Source organism: Hyperolius riggenbachi, chromosome 6, assembly GCF_040937935.1.
Source record: "Hyperolius riggenbachi isolate aHypRig1 chromosome 6, aHypRig1.pri, whole genome shotgun sequence".
NCBI lineage: Eukaryota > Metazoa > Chordata > Amphibia > Anura > Hyperoliidae > Hyperolius > Hyperolius riggenbachi.
The window spans coordinates 5,525,251-5,550,017 of NC_090651.1; the positions used below are offsets into that span (position 1 = coordinate 5,525,251).

General features: G+C 45.5%; 1 protein-coding gene across 10 annotated transcripts in view; it reads left to right on the forward strand.

The window, feature by feature from the left end:
• The window catches only part of CASZ1 (castor zinc finger 1), a 440,241-nt gene that overhangs the window by 370,047 nt on the left and 45,427 nt on the right, over positions 1-24,767 (forward strand). For all 10 annotated transcript variants that reach the window (XM_068238779.1, XM_068238777.1, XM_068238778.1 and 7 more), the window contains one exon: positions 20,054-20,569. In XM_068238779.1, the coding sequence (XP_068094880.1) occupies positions 20,098-20,569 (472 nt within the window). In that variant the 5' untranslated portion in view covers positions 20,054-20,097. The remainder of the gene's footprint in view (positions 1-20,053; positions 20,570-24,767) is intronic.

Genomic DNA, 24,767 nt, shown 5'->3' on the forward strand with positions numbered 1-24,767 from the left:
CAAATTTATTCTGAGTATTTTTTTTTCCTTGCTGGTAGTTTAAAATGCATTTTATTGACAAGTTTTAAAATATCACCCAGGAGAAAACTCAGGTGAAAAAGTGAATTGCATGAAAAATACCCCAAAGTTGGTGAAAAAGAACCATCAAATTTCTTCTGAGTGTTTTCTTGCTTGTTGATGGCTTAGAATCCCTTTTATTGATAAGTTGTGAAAATCTCACCTAGCAGAAAACTCGGGAGAAAAGTCAATTAAATGAGGGCCAGAATCTCTTGCTATTTGCTGGCCATCACTGCAGTCTTTGCCTGGGACATATCAGAGCATAGCAAACCGTTAGGGCTCATTTCCACTATAGCGAATCCGCATGCGTTGTCCGCATGCGGATTCGCACAGCCAATACAAGTGGATGGACCTGTTTCCACTTGTGCGTTGTGCGGAGCGTTTTTGTGTGCGGGGAAAATCTGCACGGCAGAGCCGTCAGAATTCGCTCCCCGCACACCACTAAGTGAATCGCATACAATGTATCTAATAGGGAAATCGCATGCGGTTTTGCATGCATTTTTCCCCGCGATTTCGCATAGGAGGTAATGTTAATTTACACAGGCAGTGACATGGTTAAAATCGGCCACCTACTACCCTATGCGAAATCGCGGGAAAAAACGCATGCAAAATCGCACCCGCATGCGATTTCGTCTGCGGTGATTTCCCGGCGATTCCGCACCGCACAAGGGGAAATGCAGCCTTAATCTGTGATCACATGATCATGGGCAGGAATACTCCTAGGTACTTTTTTGTGATTGTTTCATCGCAGTTTTAGTAACTAGGCCAACGTGCCAGTGACTAGATCCTATAAAAAGTAGACACGTGAATGTGATATGTAATATAGTCCCTATAAAGGTGGCCACACACCATACAATTTTTTAAATATCTGTTCAATTTAAGTATTGCAATCAATTTTTCTGACTGATTGTAACATTTCAAAAATATGACCAATGTACCACACACCTATGTTCAATTTTTTCCTCAATTAGGATAAAAATGATTGGAAACTCAGAGAAAATTGCTAGGGTGTGTATATTAATAAATTAACAATCCAACACACACCATACAATCTTTAGTAGAAATTGAAGAGAAATATCTGGCATTCCGGATCGATTTAAATCGAAAAAAACGGGAAATCCGATCGGATATTTCAGTCGAATGAAAAAAAAAGCTTTCGATTTTTCGAGAGATACGATCGTTTTTATCGAATTACTGTAAAATCGGATCATTTTATTGTATGGTGTGTGGCCACCTTTAGTGTGATAAAAAAAAAGTTTCGTTTTATAGGTGACTAGCTGACATTTAGCAGCCATGTGTGCTCATAAAAGTAGGGCGTCCATCCCACTTATAGTACCTATGCGCCCCGCTATTTGTTTTGTACTATGTACAGCGCTGCGGAAGTTGTTGGCACTATATCAATAATAATTAATAATAGAGTTACGCAGTGAGTATGCTTTACTGATTCTGTCCGGGTGCTGAGGTTTGGATATATGATATATATGCGAGTATTTTATATGGTGGTCCCGCGCCCCTTGCATTTTATTTTATCTCCCATCGGTTGTCATGTACCGTCACCTCAGAGGGACACAGACACGGGGTGGAGCTTCCAGGAGATGGACACAGGAACAGGAAGTGCAGACTGCTGATGTCACAGGAAGCTCTGCCTCCTCCCAGCATGCCTCCCTGTGATGAGCCTCAGGAGCGGCAGCGGGACGCTGTTCTTGTAGATATGGCAATTCTTGTTTCATGCTACGAGCGTCTTCTTTCAGAACGTTAGAGGGTCCCATGTTAGGGGGTGTAGCGTAAACTCCGTTGCTATTGTGAAATGCGTGATCTTACTTCTCCTTCTTGCCAAGCCGGTATCAAACTTATAAATACAGAATACACCACAACCAGCGCTTACTATGAAAACAAGACAGGGAATCTTTTTGGAAGGGAAAAATGTAGGTGCGACCTGGATTATAGAGGATGAAAGTTTAGGCCGTGTTTATATTGGCCTAAAATAAGGACGGTTTAGTGGACTGTAACAGACGAGAACGGATACAATGTTAACCAACGGATCCATTCACATTGGTTGGTTCAAATGGATTCGTTCGGCACATTCTGCTGAACGGACCGAAAGTTTAGGTCCGCTGCGATTTCTACCGACGGATGCATCGCATGGACTATGTGTTGATGGAATGGAGGGTCCCGTATGGAAAACCGAGCCTTTTAAAGAGACGCTAAAGTGAAAAAAAATGATGGTATAATGAATTGGTTGTGTAGTACGGATAATTACTGGAACATAAGTAGCAAAGAAAATATTCTCATATTTTTATTTTCAGTTATATATTTTTTATATAACATTGGCTCATTCTCGAATTCTTGCAGTTTCCACACTACACAGCATTCTAAATGATTTTATAGAGCAGGCTGTGAACTTTTGAACTGTCCTCTGCAGAGGAGGAAAAAAAATACAATGACTGACACTTGAGATAACAAGCTTCAGAAGACAGAGCTCTCTGCGACTTTGAAAGTTGTCGAGCTCAATGGCTCTTTTGCATAGATAACAACTGGAGTTTCTTAAAGCAGAATATAACCCAGCATTTCAACTTTGCTGTAAGACATTATTTACAGCATATTATATACAACTAGCATTCTTTTTTTACTAGACCAGCATTGGAAGGGTTACACACAGAGCTTTAAAGTTCCATGGATAGAAATGCTGCAGCCGAAGTTTAGATAGATACATTTAAGTAGTACTGTTACTGTTACTGTTACTTGGTTGTCACTAGCTATGATTAATAGTAGAATTAGACGTCTAATGTCTAGAATACCTCTTTGTCTTAGTGCTATAAAGGTGTATTTACAAGTGTAAGAGGTATGCATATAAGTAATATCTGTATGCTATTTCTGCTTAAAAACCAATTGATTAAGTAAACACAATGTAACAAGTGTGGAATGTGACACACACTCTCTGACTGTGCAGGAGCTGGAGGACAGCCAGAGAGTGTGTAACATTCACCACTTGTTATATTGTGTTTACTTAAATGTATCATTATCTAACTTCGGCTGCGCAGCATTTCTCTGCACTGAACTTGAAAGCTCTGTTTGTAACCCTTTCAATGCTGGTCTAGTAAAAAAAAAAAATGCTTTTTGCATATAATATGCTGTAAATAATGTTTTAGAGCAAAGTTGAAATGCAGGGTTATATTCCGCTTTAAATCTTCCTGTGCTGGAAACAATATTAGACTTATGCCTCTGCTCCTAATGTTTTATTTCTTATCTATACTATACATACAAATCATTATATCATCATTTTTTTTTTGCTTCAGTGTCTCTTTAAAGATTAATCTGTGCCAGTGTGAACCTATCCAAGTTAAATATGTGTTAATCAACGGTGAAGTGATTTAGGTTTGAACTTTTTTCAATTGAGTGGACTTGTTCAATAAATACCTTGAGTGTTAATCACCAGTAGTAGCAGGAGAGCGTTGTCCCGCGTCGGCCATCACTAGAGGCAGGACGTTTGGATCAAGATGAGACCATTTATTGGCTAAGTTAGAGTAAGCGTTCCGCTAACCGGCTAACTGAAAGCTTATTCTTTTTCTTGTAAATTAGCCAATGAATGGTATCATTCTGATTCCGGGGTCAGAGAACCCTATCAGATACTTGCACAATCTGTTCGGACTCTCCAGCTGGACTGATTGAGATTTTCTGTTTTATTTAACACTCAGTAGTAATCGTCTTACATTGATTGAATTTAGAGATCCAGGATTGATTTAGGGGTGATTGATTGATCAGGAGGAACGCGGGATAAATTGACCTGTGTATGGCCAGTCTCAGCACGAGTAGAGCCTTGCTGGACTGGAGTTGGGGAGTTCCGTCAGAAGTAACTGTGGTGTAACCCCCCCCCCCCCATTCTATATTATCTCCGTATCTGACTTGCACAATCATCTTATATTTTTTCTTTGTAGATAAATATGTATTCTTGATCCGGCTAATTCCATTATAAAGTCGCCGTTATATTCTTATAAGGATCCCGATTTCTACTTTAAGCGGTCAATTCCCGTGTTGGATATCTTCAGTTAAAAATATAACTATGCGTATTAAACTTCATTATCGTTGTTTGTATGCACCTCGGAAAGGGCTTCTCAGAGCAAAGTGCAGAGAGAAGATGTATTCCCGGCATTAGCCAGCAAATGGGACTGACTACATGCAGATGCCTCTGTGCTGATGTATTCGATGCCAGCAGGAAGGATGAAAGGTGCATAACCAGTGTTGAGTGCCGTGTGTGTGTGTGTGTGTGTGTGTGTGTGTGTGTGTGTGTGTGTGTGTGTGTGTGTGTGTGTGTGTGTGTGTGTGTGTGCGCGCGCGAGTTTGCAGAGGGTGTGTGTGTGTGTGTGTGTGTGTGTGTGTGCGACTGTGCAGAGGGTGTGTGTGTGTGTGTGTGTGCGCGTGTGCAGAGGGTGCGTGTGTGTGTGGAGGTTGTGTGTGTATGTGTGTGTGTGTGTGTGTGTGTGTGTGTGTAGCTGCATGCATGTATTGCTGTGTTCTATTGCTTGTGTGTGTCAGAGGTTGGGTGTGGCAGTTTTGTGAGTGTGTGTGTAGAGGTTGTGTGTGTACATGTTCTGTGAGTGTGCAGAAGTTGTGTGTAGCGGTTGTGTATGTGTGCATGTGGTGTGTGTCTGTGTCTGTGTAGCGGTGTTTTGTGTGGTGGCTATGTTAGTGAGATGCCCTGTTGTGTGTGGTGGTTGTGTATGTGTGCAGAAGTTGTGTGTGGTGACTGTGTGCGTGCCCAGAGGTTGTGTAAGTGTGTGGCAGTTGTGTGTGCGCAGAAATTGTGTGAGTTGGTTATGTCTGTGTGTGTGTAGCTGTGTTGTGAGTGTGTAGCTGTGTTGTGTGTGTGTGGCGACTGTGTTAGTAAGATGCCCTGGCAGGCAGAGCTGAACTAGCTCCACATTGATGTGTGTGTGTGTGTGTGTGTGTGTGTGTGTGTGTGTGTGTGTGTGTGTGTGTGTGTGTGTGTGTGTGTGTGTGTGTGTGTGTGTGTGTGTGTGTGTGTGTAGCGGTGTTGTGTGTGGCGACTGTGTTAGTGAAATGCCCTAGCAGGCAGAGCTGAGCTAGCTCCACATTGATGTGTGTGTGTGTGTGTGTGTGTGTGTGTGTGTGTGTGTGTGTGTGTGTGTGTATGGTGTGTGTGTGCATGTTGTGTGTGTGTAGTGGTGTTGTTGCGTGTGTGTGTGTGTGTAGCAGTGTTGTGTGTGTGTGTGTAGCAGTGTTGTGTGTGTGTGTAGCAGTGTTGTGTGTGTGTGTGTGTGTGTGTAGCAGTGTTGTGTGTGTGTGTGTAGCAGTGTTGTGTGTGTGTGTGGATAGCAGCAGTGTTGTGTGTGTGTGTGTCGCGGTGTTGTGTGTGTGTGTGTGTAGCAGTGTTGTGTGTGTGTGTGTAGCAGTGCTGTGTGTGTGTGTGTAGCAGTGTTGTGTGTGGCGACTGTGTTAGTGAGATGCGCAGGCAGGCAGAGCTGAGCTAGCTCCACATTGATTTGTGTGCATGTTGTGTGTGTAGTGGTGTTGTGTGTGTGTGTGTGTGTGTGTGTGTACAGTGTGTGTGTGTAGCAGTGTTGTGTGTGTGTGTGTGTGTGTGTGTGTGTGTGTAGCAGTGTTGTGTGTGGCGACTGTGTTAGTGAGATGCCCTAGCAGGCAGGCAGAGCTGAGCTAGCTGCAGATTGATTTGTGTGCATGTTGTGTGTGTAGTGGTGTTGTGTGTGTGTGTGTAGCAGTGTTGTGTGTGTGTGTGTAGCCTTGTGTGTGTGTGTGTGTGTGTGGCGACTGTGTTAGTGAGATGCCCTAGCAGGCAGGCAGAGCTGAGCTAGCTCCACATTGATTTGTGTGCATGGTGTGTGTGTGTGTGTATGGTGTGTGTGTGCATGTTGTGTGTGTAGTGGTGTTGTTGCGTGTGTGTGTGTAGCAGTGTTGTGTGTGTGTGTAGCAGTGTTGTGTGTGTGTGTGTGTGTGTGTAGCAGTGTTGTGTGTGTGTGTGTGTGTGTGTAGCAGTGTTGTGTGTGTGTGTGTGTAGCAGTGTTGTGTGTGTGTTTGGATAGCAGCAGTGTTGTGTGTGTGTGTGTGTGTCGCGGTGTTGTGTGTGTGTGTGTGTGTAGCAGTGTTGTGTGTGTGTGTAGCAGTGCTGTGTGTGTGTGTGTGTAGCAGTGTTGTGTGTGGCGACTGTGTTAGTGACATGCCCAGGCAGGCAGGCAGAGCTGAGCTAGCTCCACATTGATTTGTGTGCATGTTGTGTGTGTAGTGGTGTTGTGTGTGTGTGTGTGTGTGTGTAGCAGTGTTGTGTGTGGCGACTGTGTTAGTGAGATGCCCTAGCAGGCAGGCAGAGCTGAGCTAGCTGCAGATTGATTTGTGTGCATGTTGTGTGTGTAGTGGTGTTGTGTGTGTGTGTGTAGCAGTGTTGTGTGTGTGTGTGTGTAGCCTTGTGTGTGTGTGTGTGGCGACTGTGTTAGTGAGATGCCCTAGCAGGCAGGCAGAGCTGAGCTAGCTCCACATTGATTTGTGTGCACGGTGCAGCTGCCGACCTCTATTGAGGAACAAACATAATCAGCACTGACGCAAATTAGATGGTTATTCGTTTTGAAAATTGACAGAAAAACAATAAAAAAGATGAAATGCTCCCAAATCAATAGATATAATGAAATTCAAATAATCCGAGAGATGAGGTCTCCATGGCAACTGATAATGTGGAAAAGAAAACAATTTAATAAAGGACAGACACACTTTGCAAACAGATTGGCGAGGGGGGGGGGGGGGGGAGGTTGGTTACTGTGTCTTTCGTGAAGGATCACTGTCCGTCCCAAGGACGGCTGCAATAATTAAGAGGGCCTTTCGGTCCAGAAAGTGCAGATTCAGGTTTTAATACACAAAATTATTTCAGGAGCAGTGAATCGGAAAGTCGTTTGTTTTGACCTTCCAGTGAGGCCTGCAGCAGGGCATGGCGGAGACGCCAGGGCTGGAAGGGCTGAGTTATGGCATATTTGTGTTTTTATAGAGCTGAGGGGAGGGGGAGAGGTTAAACAGTATTTACAGCTCACTTGTTTTCAGGAGGAGAGAGAAATCGAGTTTATAGGGAAAAATGCATGCATTGGATTGACTATTCTCTCGCCCATTGTGGGAAGACCTGGTGGGGGATGAGCCGGCTTGAGGGGGTAACGCCGTTCTGAATGAGTGACATTGACTTTTTTCTGTGGGGAAGGCGGGGGGGGGGGGGGGTGAGGTGAGGAGATTAATAATGTTTCTCTTAGGGGTTGCGTAGAGGTAAATCTCTGTAAGGGTCTTCAGGAGGAAGACACGGCTCTGGTAAATTGGCCGATAAAGGCTTGGTAAATTGGCAGTGGTGTTCTTGACCTGATGAAGGTTTGGTAGATTGGCAGTAGTGGTCTTGGCCTGATGAGGGTTTGGTAAATAGGCAGTAGTGGTCTTGGCCTGATGAAGGCTTGGTAAAATTGGCAGTAGCGGTCTTGGCCTGATGAAGGCTTGGTAATATTGCCAGTAGTGGTCTTGGCCTGATGAGGGTTTGGTAGATTGGCAGTAGTGGTCTTGGCCTGATGAGGGTTTGGTAGATTGGCAGTAGTGGTCTTGGCCTGATGAGGGTTTGGTAGATTGGCAGTAGTGGTCTTGGCCTGATGAGGGTTTGGTAAATTGGCAGTGGTGGTCTTCGTGTAGAGATGGTGGATGATGGATTGAAGAACATTGTTGACTGGTTTACAGCTGATGTTGAGCAGAACCTTCATATGAAGCTGACAGAAGCTCTTTAGGAAGGTTAATGACCGGACATAATCACACCAGGAAGATGACGGCAGCTTGCTTACATATTGCTATCGCTAGTTATTATGGCAGGCATTAGTGCAACATATATAGAGCATGGCCTGACATACGTCTCCTGAAATGTAGAACCAAGACCTAAGTGCGTCTACTGGGAGCTTGCTGTTCTCGGAAAACCAGAGCGATGTAGAAACATTGGACCTGATTCACAAACGTTCTCCAGAGCCAAAGACAAGTTTCAGGAGATCTGATGTAGAGTTGGTCAACTGTGGTGTCCAACATATAAAATTGATGTGTGGTTTGAGACATCACCAATACTAGTAAATGTTCATATGATAAATTACAGCAGAGTAAGGAACACTAGGAGGAGGTCCCTGCCCTTACAAGCTTACAATCTAGAGGGTAGTGGGGTGGAGACATTATGGAAGGAGATACAGGGGTTAGCGGATGAGGCAGTGAGCCTCCAATCTTACCTATAGCACATTATAGGCTTGTCTGAACAGGTGTGTCTTGAGAGTACATTTGAAGGTTTCCAGGCTTGGAGCATGACGGACAGGCTATGGGAGAGAGTTTCAAAGAACAGGTGATGCTCGTGAGAAGTCCTGGATGTGGGAGTGAGAGGACATGACTAAGTTAGGGGACAAGAGGGTCTCCTGGGAGGAGCGAAGGTCCCAGGTGGGATGGTATCTGGAGATTAAACTACCATTTAACTAAGCTTTCCGGTTATTTGTGTTGTCTCGAAATTTAAAGGAAGCCTTAACTCTTCTGGTTGTGCCTATAGGACCCACATGGATGACAAACGGCTAGAAAATTGCACTAAACACTTTTCTATTATTCTAGAAACATTGGTGATTTATTTTCATACATGTACCCTAAAGGCTCGTACACATGTTGGATTTTTCCAAACGACCCGTCGTTTAAACTTTGGACGGTTGAGCGTCCAGTCGTTTGGACGTCAAATTGGGCTTGTGTACGATCAGTCGTTCAGCTGATAAGACTGGATTTGACCGATCCGCTTTGTGGATCGGTTAAATCCAGTCTTATCAGCTAAACGACCAATCGGACACATGCCCGTTTTGACGTCCAAACAACTGGTTGTTTGAAAAATTCCGACATGTGCAGGTACCTTTAGAATTTTGTCACTAAAGTAAAGGTTGTTTATTTTATTTATTGAAAGCGAGTAATGTAAAATTATATTTAAATATTAAATTAGTGGCCTGTCAGTATTTTGAAATCTTTTCCTGAGCATAATTATAGCACTATGAGGAAAAAGTGTAAAATCTTAAACAGGTGTACACGTATGTACAAATAAAATACATGTGTGCATGTATGTATAATGGTGGTTGTGCGAAATACATAAGATGATATTTCTTTTCAATTTGAGATGTACAATCGATTTTTTTCAGACGGATATTAACATTTACAAAAAATTTGACCAATATGACACACACACACATAAAAGTTTTCCCCAATTATGAAAAAAACAACATTTTTTTAGAGAGATAATACAAACTGCTTGGGTCTATAAATGAACAGAAATTACAATTTATCCCATTGAGTTTTATTGAAGAAAGGGAAATTCGATGAGATATCAAGCTCAAATAAAAAAAAAAATGTATTTGATTTTTCTGTACAACCCATTGTTTTTATAAAAATTCCATAAAAATCATATCTTTTCATCGTACTGTGTGTGTCCATCTTAAAGTGTATATTTGTTCCGGGGTAAAATGCACGGCAAGTGACTTTCTTTCTAGGTAAATGTCACTTATGGTAAATGTTTTCAGTCTGATGGTTCTGAACTCTTATTATTATCACCGGTATCTGAATAAGAAGCTAACATATTGCGCAGCCCTGAACAATAATAAGGGAGGAATTACGACATTGCACAATGGCACAGAGACAGGCCACGTATTACCGGACAGGTTTATCTGACATGCATCATGCCCCATACACACGCTACGATTTTCCGTGCGATAGATGGATCCGATTGATAAAATCCATCATGTCTGATATTGCTGCCGATCGGTTCCGCGCTCGATTTCTCATAGCAGTGAATGGAAAAAGATAAGAAACACAAAAGAAGCGCAGAAGTGTGCGGGAAAAAAAACGATCAGGTCGCAAAATCGCACAAAAAAATCTTACCTAGTGCTTTTGGTACTTTTTTTAGTCGCAGAGGCCGAAAAGTTATTGCTTTAAACAGAAAATGAAAAATGATCTTCTAGAAGAAATCTTAGGAGAAATAGTGAATTGAATCAGGGCTACCGAGTTTATTTGGTGGCCCAGAAGTAACACAGAGGAAGAGGACCTGCCAACGGTCTTATAATCTAGGAGGGGAGGAGTTAAGAAACCAGTTGGTGGAAGGGGAGGAGTATATTTTCAGAGGAGGGGTCTAGGACAAAGATAATGTAGAGATCGTTGCCAGGTAGTGATTTTAAAAGAATACGTTTTATTTTCCCCACGAGGAGGTGACTAGTCCAAAGCCTGTCAGTATGATGTCCGAACCATCAGGTTTAAGGACCACTATAGCGAAAAAAGCGAGCCGTTAAAATCTGACAGAACCAACAGGTTTTCGACTAGTCCTTCTCCTCATGGGGGATTCTCAGGGTTTTCTTTTGTTTTCAAAAGCACTTATTGGACGTCAGTTGCTCAGTCCAACTGCCTAAAATAGTAAGATACCAGCCGGCCTCCCTACTGGCTTGCACGCTATTTTTGCACTTCGACTGAGAAAATGCCATTCAGAGAATGCTTAGAAATCCCTGAGAATCCCCCATGAGGAAATGGAGTAGTCCAAAAACTGACGGTTCTGTCAGATTTTAACTTCTTTTTTTCGCTGTAAAACCCTTACTGTAAGTGACAGCTTATATATGTATGTATACATATATATTTTAAATGTTATACTTCTCGTCATAGTGCCCCCTCTAGATGGTATTGGTAAAGTCTGATGTCACACCAGACAGCTATGCTAGACACCTTATGATTATGGTAGGATTAGATTGTGAGCTCCTCTGAGGACAGTCAGTGACATGACTATGTACTCTGTGAAGTGCTGCAGGAGATGTCAGTGCTATATAAATACACAATAATAATATGGTAGGACATTACACTATGACTATGGTAGGATTAGAGTGTGAGCTCCTCCGAGGACAGTCAGTGACATGACTATGTACTCTGTAAAGTGCTGCAGAAGATGTCAGTGCTATATAAATACATAATAATAATATGGTAGGACATTAGACTATGACTATGGTAGGATTAGAGTGTGAGCTCCTCCGAGGACAGTCAGTGACATGACTATGTACTCTGTAAAGTGCTGCAGAAGAGGTCAGTGCTATATAAATACATAATAATAATATGGTAGGACAATACACTATGACTATGGTAGGATTAGAGTGTGAGCTCCTCTGAGGACAGTCAGTAACATGACTATGTACTCTGTAATGTGCTGCAGAAGAGGTCAGTGCTATATACATACATAATAATAATAATATGGTAGGACATTAGACTATGACTATGGTGGGATTAGAGTGTGAGCTCCTCTGAGGACAGTCAGTGACATGACTATGTACTCTGTAAAGTGCTGCAGAAGATGTCAGTGCTATATAAATACATAATAATAATATGGTAGGACATTAGACTATGACTATGGTAGGATTAGATTGTGAGCTCCTCTGAGGACAGTCAGTGACATGACTATGTACTCTGTAAAGTGCTGCAGAAGATGTCAGTGCTATATACATACATAATAATAATATGGTAGGACATTATACTATCACTATGGTAGGATTAGAGTGTGAGCTCCTCTGAGGACAGTCAGTGACATGACTATGTACTCTGTAATGTGCTGCAGGAGACGTCAGTGCTATATAAATACATAATAATAATATAGTAGGACATTAGACTATGACTATGGTAGGATTAGAGTGTGAGCTCCTCTGAGGACAGTCAGTGACATGACTATGTACTCTGTAATGTGCTGCAGGGGATGTCAGTGCTATATAAATACATAATAATAATATGGTAGGACATTAGACTATGACTATGGTAGGATTAGAGTGTGAGCTCCTCTGAGGACAGTCAGTGACATGACTATGTACTCTGTAATGTGCTGCAGAAGAGGTCAGTGCTATATAAATACTAAATAAATAATAATGTAAGATGCACCTGCTTGTTTATGGAAGAAAGGAACAGAACCTCTAACTACAGAGAAGACCTGAGCGGCCAGAAGTCGCGGCATCCGGCCCGGCATCCTGTACATGAAGCTTGCACAATATAAGATCGGCCCTCACTGTTTTTATATTATGTAAACTTCATCCGGCGAAGGGACACATCCTTAGGAAGAAATATGCGCTCATTTTTCTTAGGCAGCATTCACACTGAATGAAATGTTTAGAAGTCTCTCCAAGGGGTATCTTTATGTCCTACAAGGGAGTTCCCGACGCACAGACAGCGCCATAAAGCAAGGCGAAGGGCGCTGACAGCCGGGCCTGCATTACAAAACCCATAATTCACAGGGGATGCCAGGGCCCGGTCCCCCACCATGATTTACCGATAGATCTGGGGAGGGGACTCATTTCTCGGGACCGAGGCAGAGAGCCTGGGACAACACAAGAGCAGACAAGAGAGGCACCGTAAGGACCAGGATAGCGTTCCCTCAGGACAAGTACTCTCGCTGCACCAAATCTCGGCAAACGATGCGACCGTGTGGCCTGTGCCGTGGCCAAACCATTCCAGCTCGCTACCAAAGACCCATCACTCCAGACGGGAAGAGGAGCACACAGACAAGTGTATAAACACGGTATACGTTGCCTCCATACATTAAGCGGTGACAGCCGGGATGTGCCATGATGCATTGTGGGAGTTACCGCAGAGCATTGAGGATTTTTTTAGGACCGCCGCCAAAGATTTAATATTTGTTTGAAATGAGAAACGATTCTCAAATGAATTTGGAGAGCTGTGGAATTAATGTCACCTCCCTTTCAATTTCTGATGCCTGCTGATTTGAATATTTATAAATATCAGTAAATTATTTATTGGGGCAATCTGCTGTACCATTTAACAATTGCAGTTAACGCTTTGCTTCCTGCGGCGGGGGCGCGTGTAATCGTGCGTGCCTCTGCTGGCCCCGTGTACAAACAGCAGCAGCAAAATCAGATTATAGCCACATTTATTTGATTTGTGCAAATAAATATTGACCCATCAGAATTGCTTATTGGTACTCAAGATACTTGTTCTTAGCGTATTTGTTGTGGTGTACACGGTACTTTGCGAGTCGGTGGAATTTGCGGGGTGAGAGGACTTGTGTCTGGACGTGTGGATTGCGCTGGATACAGAGCCAGTTGGAGACCGCCGTGTACACAGAATACTTTATTTAGCGTATTAGTTGTGGTGTACACGTCACTTTGCGAGTCGGTGGAATTTCCGGGGTGAGAGGACTGGCGTCTGGACATGTGGATTGCACTGGATACAGTAGCCATTTCAGAGAGATGTTTGGAGATCGCCGTGTACACAAGATACTTGTTCTTAGCGTATTTGTTGTGGTGTACACGGTACTTTGCGTGTCGGTGGAATTTTCGGAGTGAGGGGACTTGCGTGTGGACGTGTGTCTGGATTGCCCTGAATACAGTAGCCATGTGGAGAGCCGTTTGGAGATCGCCGTGTACACAAGATACTTGTTCTTAGCGTATTTGTTGTGGTGTACACGGTACTTTGCGTGTCGGTGGAATTTTTGGAGTGAGGGGACTTGCGTGTGGACGTGTGTCTGGATTGCCCTGAATACAGTAGCCATGTGGAGAGCCGTTTGGAGCCCGCCGTGTATACAGAATGCTTGTTTTTAGCGTATTTGTTGCGGTGTACACGGTACTCTGCGAGTCGGTGGAGTTTTCGGAGTGTGGGGATTTGTGCCTGGATTGCGCTGTATACATTTGCCGTGTAGAGAGCTGTTTGCAGACCGCCGTGTACACAAGGAGGCTGGAAGTGGCATCTTGCGTCCCCTGGGGTGACCCTGGCATCGTCTGATAGAGGTGACAGGTTCCAGTCCGTGCCCGGGATGCAAGTGTTGGTGTTTACGGGTGAATTGTCTGTACTACTGAGACAATCAGTTTATCAGATGCGAGTAATTAAGTTTATCTAATGAAAATACACAGGATTAATATTTCATCTGGCTATTCGGGGGATTTGGTACTAACAAGCTTCATGGATGACCGTGCCGGAAACAGATGCCCATCGTTTAACGGATAAGCCAGACGATGAGACCTTCTCACCACAAAGGGTTCAACAGTGTATTTACGAAAACGGGAAAGCAAAATGCAGCAACCAATCTAGCGTCAGATGATGAATACAAGAAGGACTCTGATTGGTGGATCCGGCCAATAGCTCCAAATTTCCTCCAGTATTACCTGAGCCACCTTTTTGATAAATCACATTTATAATTTCTGTATCAGTAACCTGTGCTATAAATGACGTGTTGTGCAAGCCAGATTGTAAGGAGTATTACAGAAAAACTTCTATCCAATAAACTGTATGGGTTTTTTCACAAAAGATGAATTATGAACCTTGCTACAATTTAGGTTAGCTTCACACTGCAGATTGCTAAAATACGCCTCCGCGCATGCGTGACACTAAAAACTGCAGCGGTTTTTTAAATACATGCACGTTACCACAGGCTTACATGACTTCCGCTCAGACACAGATCGCACAGTAACGTAGGTATGGAAGTGCGTTAGACAAGGGACTTGCGGCGCAGCGTACCGCAACGTGGGGGGGGGGGGGGGGTTGCTACCCCATAGACTTTCATTAGGCTGTGGTGGGTTGCGGTAAATTTACCGCATATCCTCAGTGTGAAAGGCCCCTCAAGGTTACGAGTGTAAATCCGGCCTCGGAGTAACGTCTGTCTAACCAGGGCTGGGGAGTTGGAGCAATTTTAGGTACCTGGAGTCGCTGGGTCCTTAAGGGTTCTTTCACACTAGAGGCCTTTTTGGGGGTTTTACACCTGGCGGGATAACATTTACCGCTCTATCCGCCCCTCCCCAATCCCAAAAAATAAATACAACATTGTGGTGTAGTTGTACTGAAAACGTTGTGCTTCTCTTAATTACAGCAGTGGATAATTGGAGGACAGTGAAGGGAATTTTGGATGGGACATTTTCGGAGAAGCACACACTGGTTGGTACCGGACTGCGCCGCTTGGCGACTCCTTCTGAATCCATTATTGCGAGGCGATTGTCCAGGTCATTTTACTGCTTGTCAGCAGTCTACAAACTTGTCTGTCCACGAACAGAAAAATAATCCAACAACACAAGGAGAAAAAAAAAAAATATTATGAAATAAAAACTTCATTGCAGTGAATTCCCTCGAACAGAAACTATGCCTGCTCTGCCGTCCAGAGATTCCCAAGGTCGGCGGCACCGGACGGCGCACGTCCAAGGTCGTTTCCTGGCCTAAGAGCTATAATGTGTTTTATTGATAAACTGTAAGGCAGAGTGTGCTATATCTTGCATACACATAAATACTTTGTCACACGACTATGCGCCTTTTAGCACTCAGCCATCCTTATTTCGTCGGGACGCGGTTACGGTGACATGATCAGACTAAAACATACATGATATTTACATGTAATTGACGTGTGTGAATCCATGTGGTAAAAAATAACTTGTGATAGAAGAAATAGTATAATTGCCATACATATAAGCTTGGAAGAATTCAAGTTGATCATATTGTTTGTTAGTTCAGAACCTGTGTTTTTTTTCTGTATGGATGTATTTGATTCACTTTTGATATTTTTTCACTTGATCAATAAAAAACCTTTTACGCCACCAGCAAGCAGGGAAATACTCAGTATAATTTTCACAGCACTTTTCACCTACATTTTGCTACTTTGCCAATTGCAGGGTGCTGAAAAGTTACTTTAAACAGAAGGTAAAAAATTATCTCCAAGGAGAAAACTTAGAAAAGGTGAACTGAATAGGCATCTTTGTGCTTATTTTAAAGATTCAGGTCTTGTGACTTTTCTCATAAGATGGACATATATTTTGTCTGCAGCGCTTTACAAAGTAAATGGAAAGATTCCCAGGCCTGCGTCCGCGCACTTCACGTCTGATGGTTTCACCGCTGCCCAGGACCAATGCTGAGAGAAAACCACTCCAAAATCCTGGTCGCCTACATGTATATTTGTATGTTTTTGGTTTCGGGGTGTTTTTTTTTTTTTTCAACATATATCATGCATGTTCATGTGTGTTTATTCACACGCATTTTGGACTGCTAATAATTAGTTTTAATACAAAAATTATTTTTGAAAAAAAAACCTCAAGGTAACATAGGTGTGAGCCAGTTAACTGACTTTTATTTCTAAATCACGTCCACGTTGCAATAAAACCCGAAAAAAAACAGAGATGGGGCCTGGTGCAGAAAGGGGTGAGGAATTTACTGTTGCCAGGCAGCGCATGGTAACTTTACCGGTACTATCACCAGAGGAGCACCGCCGGTAGCCTATCGGGGCAAATTGCACCGCTATCATTTGTATTGGCAAAAATTGCAGCGACCAAGACAAATGTTTTTGGGAGGTCAGAGGAGACCCATGTAAAAAACGCGTGTTGGGGAGGGGACATGACATCCTATACAGCCCTTTGCCCCGAGTAACTAGTGTTACAAGGTAAAAATGCTAACCACTTAGCCACTTTGCCCCGCAGACATCGTTGCTCAGTATAAAGAGCTCTAAGTGGGGTTGGATTTAACTCATAACTCTCACGATGAAATCTAGAGAGAAACACTAAAGAGGAACTGACGTGAGAAGGATTTGTTGGCTGCCACACGTATTTCCTTTTAAACAATATAGATTGCCTGGCTATCCTGATCCTCTGCCTCTAATACTTGTAGCCCTAGCCCCTGAACAAGCATGCAGCAGATCGGGTGCTCTGACTGAAGTGTGACCGGATTAGCTGCATGCTTATTTCTGGTTTTTTGATTCAGACACTACTGCAGCCAAATAGATCAGCAGTTTTGTTCAGAGATTTTTACAGAGGCGCCAATCAGATTAAAATAAATTAAAATAGCGCCTCTGTAAAAATCTCTGAACAAAACTGTATCCACCTGTTGGATGGGTGTGATTACCTAATCCTTCTACGGAGAGCGACTTCTTAGCCTGAGAGGGGACAGGCCTAACATCCCCTCAAGTGTTTCTAGTGGTTGCCTATGCTCGGCAACCCATTTTTGTGAGTATTATTCTCTCTTCAAAATTATCGATTGGTTTACAGTACGCACTATTGGGGCTCTCGATTTTTTCCTCTTTGTTTTAAATAGATCAGCAGGACTGCCAGGTAACCAGTATTGTTTTAAAGGGAATAAATATGGTTGCCTCCATATTCCTCTCACGTCAGTTATCCATTAAAGTGCACCTGTCATTGCTATAGAGGTAACCAGTAAAAAGGTAGACTGAAGCTACCATCTTAATTACCTTTTGGAAAATACTGTGACACCAGCACGACACAAACGTTTTACTATTCATCACTACGGCTGAACGGTGACCAGCCAGGATCTATTAAATCTTCAGCAATTACTACACCGAAAAATATCCAGCCTCCTTTAGTGGCGTTTGATTGATATAATTTTAATGAAAAATAAAGTGTGTTGATTGGCGTTTCGGCCGACCGCCCCCCCCCCCCCCCCCTACTGAAGCCCCCCAGCTCCTCGAGCTTGTGTCTGACGGACGAGCTGACTGAAGACAGCAGCTGGAGGAGCTGTGCCGGTGGAAGGTCTTACGACACGCTCTTCCCTTGTGCTGTTTCACCGTGAGGCAATTAAATGGCCCTGGCATTGTTTTAAGAGGAAGTTGTGTGTGTAAACAGAGGAGTTGGTGAGTTTGTGCCGGGGAAAGATGAAAAACTTCAGCCTGACAGGCCGACTTTATGAATGTCTTCCTTATATTGATGCGAAATAAAAGAATTTTTGTTTGGGCTAAGTGAAATAACGAGGGATGTTTATTTTAAGCGGTGCAATAACAAGCCGGGCTCGTCCGACCGGTGGATGGCAGCGAGAGACGCTTAACCATCTGTGCGCCGGTGGCCATCTGTGACACCGACTTATCTCTCGCTGGATCTGCGCCTATTAAAATACCAGCAATACCGTAACTTTTATAAGAAGTGAACAAATATTGCAGAATCGGGACGGAATAAGGAGTGCTGCGGCTGAATGGTTGTACCGCTGGGGGAGAGTTCTGCCATCTCCTCTCCATAGAAAGGCTACGACCGCTTGTACTGAATGGTTGTACCGCTGGGGAGAGTTCTGCCATCTCCTCTCCATAGAATGGCTACGACCGCTTGTACTGAATGGTTGTACCGCTGGGGAGAGTTCTGCCGTCTCCTCTCCATAGAATGGCTACGACCGCTTGTACTGAACGGTTGTACCGCCGGGGGAGAGTTCTGCCATCTCCTCTCCATAGAAAGGCTACGACCGCTAGTACTGAACGGTTGTACCGCCGGGGGAGAGTTCTGCCGTCTCCTCTCCATAGAATGGCTACAACCGCTTGTACTGAATGGTTGTACCGCTGGGGAGAGTTCTGCCATCTCCTCTCCATAGAAAGGCTACGACCGCTTGTACTGAATGGTTGTACCGCTGGGGAAGAGTTCTGCCGTCTCCTCTCCATAGAAAGGCTACGACCGCTTATACTGAATGGTTGTACCGCTGGGGGAGAGTTCTGCCGTCTCCTCTCCATAGAATGGCTACGACCGCTTGTACTGAATGGTTGTACCGCTGGGGGAGAGTTCTGCCGTCTCCTCTCCATAGAAAGGTTACGACTGCTTGTACTGAATGGTTGTACCGCTGGGGGAGAGTTCTGTCGCCTCCTCTCCATAGAAAGGCTACGACCGCTTGTACTGAATGGTTGTACCGCTGGGGGAGAGTTCTGCCGTCTCCTCTCCATAGAAAGGCTACGACCGCTAGTACTGAATGGTTGTACCGCTGGGGGGGGGAGAGTTCTGCCGTCTCCTCTCCATAGAATGGCTACGACCGCTTGTACTGAATGGTTGTACCGCTGGGGGAGAGTTCTGCCGTCTCCTCTCCATAGAAAGGCTACGACCGCTTGTACTGAATGGTTGTACCGCTGGGGGAGAGTTCTGCCGTCTCCTCTCCATAGAATGGCTACAACCGCTTGTACTGAATGGTTGTACCGCTGGGGGAGAGTTCTGCCATCTCCTCTCCATAGAAAGGCTACGACTGCTTGTACTGAACGGTTGTACCGCTGGGGGAGAGTTCTGCCATCTCCTCTCCATAGAAAGGCTACGACCGCTTGTACTGAATGGTTGTACCGCTGGGGGAGAGTTCTGTCGTCTCCTCTCCATAGAAAGGCTACGACCGCTTGTACTGAATGGTTGTACCGCTGGGGCAGAGCTCTGCCGTTTCCTCTCCATAGAAAGGCTACGACCGCTTGTACTGAATGGTTGTACCGCTGGGACGTATTTCGGCGTGGTGCTTTCGGTGAGAGTTCTGTGGCCTCCTCTCCATAGAAAGGCTACGACCGCTTGTACTGACCCTTTGCAGGTGTTTTGGATGAATTAGCTAATTAGTCGGACACTTTGAGCCGAGAATATGGAACCTTCTCACAATATTCTAATGGGGAGAGATTGTGATTTTGGGGTTCCCATAATAAGCTGTAAGCCATAATCATCAACATTATAACAAATAAAGGCTTGAGATATCTCACTTTGCATTTAATGAGTCTATTTCATAGATTAGATTCACCTTTTAAGTTGAATTACTGAAATAAATGAACTTTTTGCACAATATTCTAATTTTTCGAGTTTCACCCGTAATTTGGGCTTTTTAATGTTGGAAGGTCTTTATGGGTAACCAGGGACTGGTCTTACTGAGTAATATATGCTTGACAGTTACTGCCTTGAGTAGCAAAAATGTATTTTCTTCAAACATTGGTCAAAGTGAGATTCCACATGTGCTTGGGGACATTTTCTCTAACTTCCTGTTGTGTTATTCGGACAGGAAGTGAAGGAAAATTAACAGGAAATGATCAGGAACACAGACCAATAAAATAAGTGTCCACCTGCTGAATTGTTCTTAGAGCTTTCTTATCTGTGATGAACACATACAAATAACAAGCATTACCAGCGCTTACAGTATAATCCTGTGATGCCTCTTCTATAATGATCTGCATAATAATATACGTATAATACCAACACGTTTCAATGTTCTTTCTCTCTCTTATCTGCAGCTGAAAGAAGTGTTTGCACTGACACAGCCTCAGAGAAGCAGAAGATGGCTGCCAAGCGGAAAGGAGGCCTGAAACTGAACGCAATCTGTGCCAAACTCAGCCGGCAGGTCGTCTCAGAACAGGCGCCAGACCTGAACGAGGCTGAACCTGGACCCCTGGAAACCAATGAGAGGGAAGGAGATCAGAAACGGGAGGCGGAGCCGGCGGACGGCGCCACCACCGATCTACGGAGCGTGGAGGAGGACAAACGGCGGAGGGAGGTGATCGAGAAATGGGTGAATGGGGAGTATACAGACGAACCTCCTGAAAGGGCAGGTAGAGACTGTAAGAGAACAGGGGTGGCAGAGCTTCCCCCCGAAGGCGTTTACATGGTACAGCCTAAGGGGTGCAGCGATGAAGAAGACAACACTGAGGAGCCCAGGGCCCCCCAAGCAAGCAGATTCGTGGAAGAGAAAGAATCGGAAAAGCCTGCCCCCAAGGAAGTAGCTGCGCCAATCAAGATCCCCCCCGGGGCACCTACAGGTGAGTGACATGGTGAAAGCCACGCCTTAAAGCTCCGCAAGCTTCTGACAGACGTGTCTAGGTCTATAAAACCCCCAGACAAAATGTCCTCATTCAATTCAGCCAATCGGCGGCAACACCTCAGCTTGTTTTTTTGAATTCTTGCCGGAGGTTGAGATTTAAAGTGAACCAGAGACGAAGCCCCCTCCTGTATTTTACCATATAGATCAGTGGGAACATTAGAGAAAACACCTACCCTGCTCTCTGTTTCATCCTTCACTGCTCAGCCTGCTTGTTATCAGCCCTGATAAAATCCCTGACTGAAGGATTCAGTCTGGCTTTGCTCAGGAATCATTATAGCTGAGTCTGTCTTCTCAAGCCCAAGCCTGCTACCTTCTGGCTCTAACCGCCGTCTAATATAACTGTACAGCGCTGCGATCTAAGGCAGCACTGTACTGGGGACACAGACGCGATCGGTGGTGTTAGGCTGACTCATATCACAGGCTGAAGTTTATCACAGCAGATCGCTGTGATAGGCTGACTGGGGGGGAGGGAGGGGAAATTGTTAAAGAAATAGGCAAATTTATTAAAAAAAAATTAAAAATATTTACAAAAAAAACAATAAACATTGGGGGAGCGATCAGAAAAGGGGGGGGGGGGGGGGGAATCACTTGTGTGCTGAGTTGTGTGGCCCTGCAGCAAGGCCTTAAAGCTGCACTGGCCCAATTTGTGAAAAATTGCCTGGTCTTTTGGGTGGTTTAACACCACGGTCCTCAAGTGGTTAAACTTCATGTGTGGCGGATGTCGCCTAGCATGTTGTGTCTCTGCTCTCCTCTATCAGGTGTGTTGAGGAGAACAAATCAGACTGGCTGTAAAATGTCAGAGAAGGGAGGAGGAGTTTGTTTCTAAGCAGGAAGTCCGAGGCATTGATTTCCTGGAGAGCAGCGTGGCCACGCCTACCTCGCTTACATAACACAACGGACTTCAACCTGCCAGAAGACGGCCTATATTTCTTCAAAATGGCAGCACTCTTCATATGGCCAGATGTGTAAAATGATCAGCTTAAATGACCACAGCTTTGAGAGACGCTGAAGCGGAAAAAAAATATGATTTAATGAATTTGTTGTGTAATACGGATAATTACTAGACCATTAGTAGCAAAGAAAATATTCTCATATTTTTATTTTCAGTTTTATAGTTTGTTTTTTTTCTTTTGTTTTTGCATCATTGCATCATTCTCTAATATTTGCAGTTTACGCACTACTCGGCATTCTAAATGATTTTACAGAGCAGACTGGTGAACTATTGAACTGTTCTCTACAGGAAAAAAAACAATACAGTGCCAGACCCTTGAGATAATAAGCTACAGAAGACAGAGCTCTCTGTGACTTTGAAAGTCGTGAAGTTCAATGGCTCTTTTGCATAGATAACAACTGGAGTTTCTTAACTCTTCCTGTGCTGTAAACAATATTAGACTTATGTCTCTGCTCCTAATGTTTTATTTCTTAGCTGTACTACACATACACATCATTAGATCATCATTTTTTTTTTTTGCTTCAGCGTCTCTTTAAATCACCACAGTTTCTGCTTATTAAAGAGGACCTTTACTAAAAATAACGTAATCAATAAAAAGTGCTTTTTTATATTTTTTTTACTGTATTAAATTATGAAGTGTTTAGTCAGTGTCAGCCCATTGTAAAATCTTTCCTCTCCCTGATTTACATCCTGAAATTAATCACAGGCGGTGACCTCTTTACTCCTGGCAGGTGCAGTTCTGTGAAATGTTTGGTTACTGAGAGCTCCAAAGCCAGTAGAAAATATCCCTGGTCTCCCAGAATGCTCTAGTGGAAAGGGTGGGGGGTATTCTGCATAATAAACAGCCTAGGTTAAGCCTTAATGGGAGGGCGGAGCTACACACCAATATACAGCAGTATGTAGCTATAGGGAGTGTTTTTGGTAAATTACAGTAAAAGTGGATGTCCTGAATATTTTACAGTAGACAGCAGGCAGCCCCCCATCCATCCCTGGATCTCCGTACGGATGCCAGACAGTTAGCAGAGCCCCGCAGACAGCCCGCCGTCCATCCCTGGATCTCCATACGGATGTCAGACAGTCAGCAGAGCCCCGCAGACAGCAGGCAGCCCACCGTCCATCCCTGGATCTCCATACGGATGTTAGACAGTCAGCAGAGCCCCACAGACAGCAGACAGCCCGCCGTCAATCCCTGGATCTCCATACGGATGTTAGACGGTCAGCAGAGCCCCGCAGACAGCAGGCAGCCCACTGTTCCTCCCTGGATCTCTGTACAGATGTTAGATGGTCAGCAGAGCCCCCCCCAGAAAGCAGGCAGCCCCCTGTCCATCCCTGGATCTCTGTACAGATGTTTGACGGTCAGCAGGCATCCCGCCTCCACCCCTGGATCTCCATACGGATGTTAAGCGGCCAGCAGAGCCCAGCAGGCAGCCCGCCTCCATCCCTGGATCTCTGTATGAATGTTAGACGGTCAGCCGAGCCCCGCAGACAGCAGGCAGCCTGCCATCCATCCCTGGATCTCCATACGGATGTTAGGCGGCCAGCAGAGCCCAGCTGGCAGCAGGCAGCCCGCCTCCATCCCTGGATCTCCGTACGGATATTAGACGGCCAGCTACACCCCACAGACAGCAGGCAGCTCGCCGTCCATCCCTGGATCTCTGTACAGATGTTAGGCGGCCAGCAGAGCCCAGCAGGCAGCTCGCCTCCATCCCTGGATCTCTGTACGGATGTTAAACGGTCAGCAGAGCCCTGCAGGCAGCATGCAGCCCCCGTCCCTGGATCTTCGTACGAATGTTAGACGGTCAGTAGAGCCCCGCAGACAGCCCCCTGTCCATCCCTGGATCTACTTAAAGATGTTTAGATGGTCAGCAGAGCCCCGCAGACAGCAGGCAGCCCCGCCGTCCATCCCTGGATCTCCTTACAGATGTTTAGATGGTCAGCAGAGCCCTACAGGCAGCCCCACCGTCCATCCCTGGATCTCCTTACAGATGTTTAGATGGTCAGCAGAGCCCCCCAGACAGCAGACACCCCGACGTTCCTCTGGATCTCTGTACAGATGTTTAGATGGTCAGCAGAGCCCCACACACAGCAGGCAGCCCCACCATCCATCCCTGGATCTCTGTACGGATGTTTAGACATCCGGCAGAGCTCCGCAGACAGCCCACTGTCCCTGGATCTCCGTACGGATGTTAGTCAGCAGAGCCCCCCAGACAGCAGGCAGCCCGCCATTCCTCCCTGGATCTCCGTACGGATGTTAGACGGTCAGCAGAGCCTCGCAGACAGCAGACAGCCCCCCGTCTGTCCCTGGATCTCCATACGGATGTTAGACAGTCAGCAGAGCCCAGCAGACAGCAGGCAGCCCCCCCCCCCCCTGTCCTTCCCTGGATCTCTGTACGGATGTTAGACGGTCAGCAGAGCCCAGCAGGCAGCCCGCCGCCCATCCCTGGATCTCTGTACGGATGTTAGACAGTCAGCAGAGCCCCGCAGACAGCAGGCAGCCCCCTGTCCTTCCCTGGATCTCTGTATGGATGTTAGACGGTCAGCAGAGCCTCGCAGACAGCAGGCAGCCCCCCCTGTCCCTGGATCTCCGTACGGATGTTAGACGGTCAGCAGAGCCCCGCAGACAGCAGACAGCCCCCTGTCCTTCCCTGGATCTCCGTACGGATGTTAGACGGTCAGCAGAGCCCAGCAGACAGCAGGCAGCCCGCCGTCCATCCCTGGATCTCTGTACGGATGTTAGACAGTCAGCAGAGCCCCGCAGACAGCAGGCAGCCCCCTGTCCTTCCCTGGATCTCTGTACGGATGTTACAGTCAGCAGAGCCCCGCAGACAGCAGGCAGCCCCCTGTCCTTCCCTGGATCTCCGTACGGATGTTAGACGGCCAGCAGAGCCCCGCAGACAGCAGGCAGCCCGCCGTCCATCCCTGGATCTCTGTACGGATGTTAGACAGTCAGCAGAGCCCCGCAGACAGCAGGCAGCCCCCTGTCCTTCCCTGGATCTCCGTACGGATGTTAGACGGTCAGCAGAGCCCAGCAGACAGCAGGCAACCCCCTGTCCTTCCCTGGATCTCTGTACAGATGTTAGACGGTCAGCAGAGCCTCGCAGACAGCAGGCAGCCCCCCGTCTGTCCCTGGATCTCCATACGGATGTTAGACGGTCAGACGCTTGGCTGTCTGCTGGTT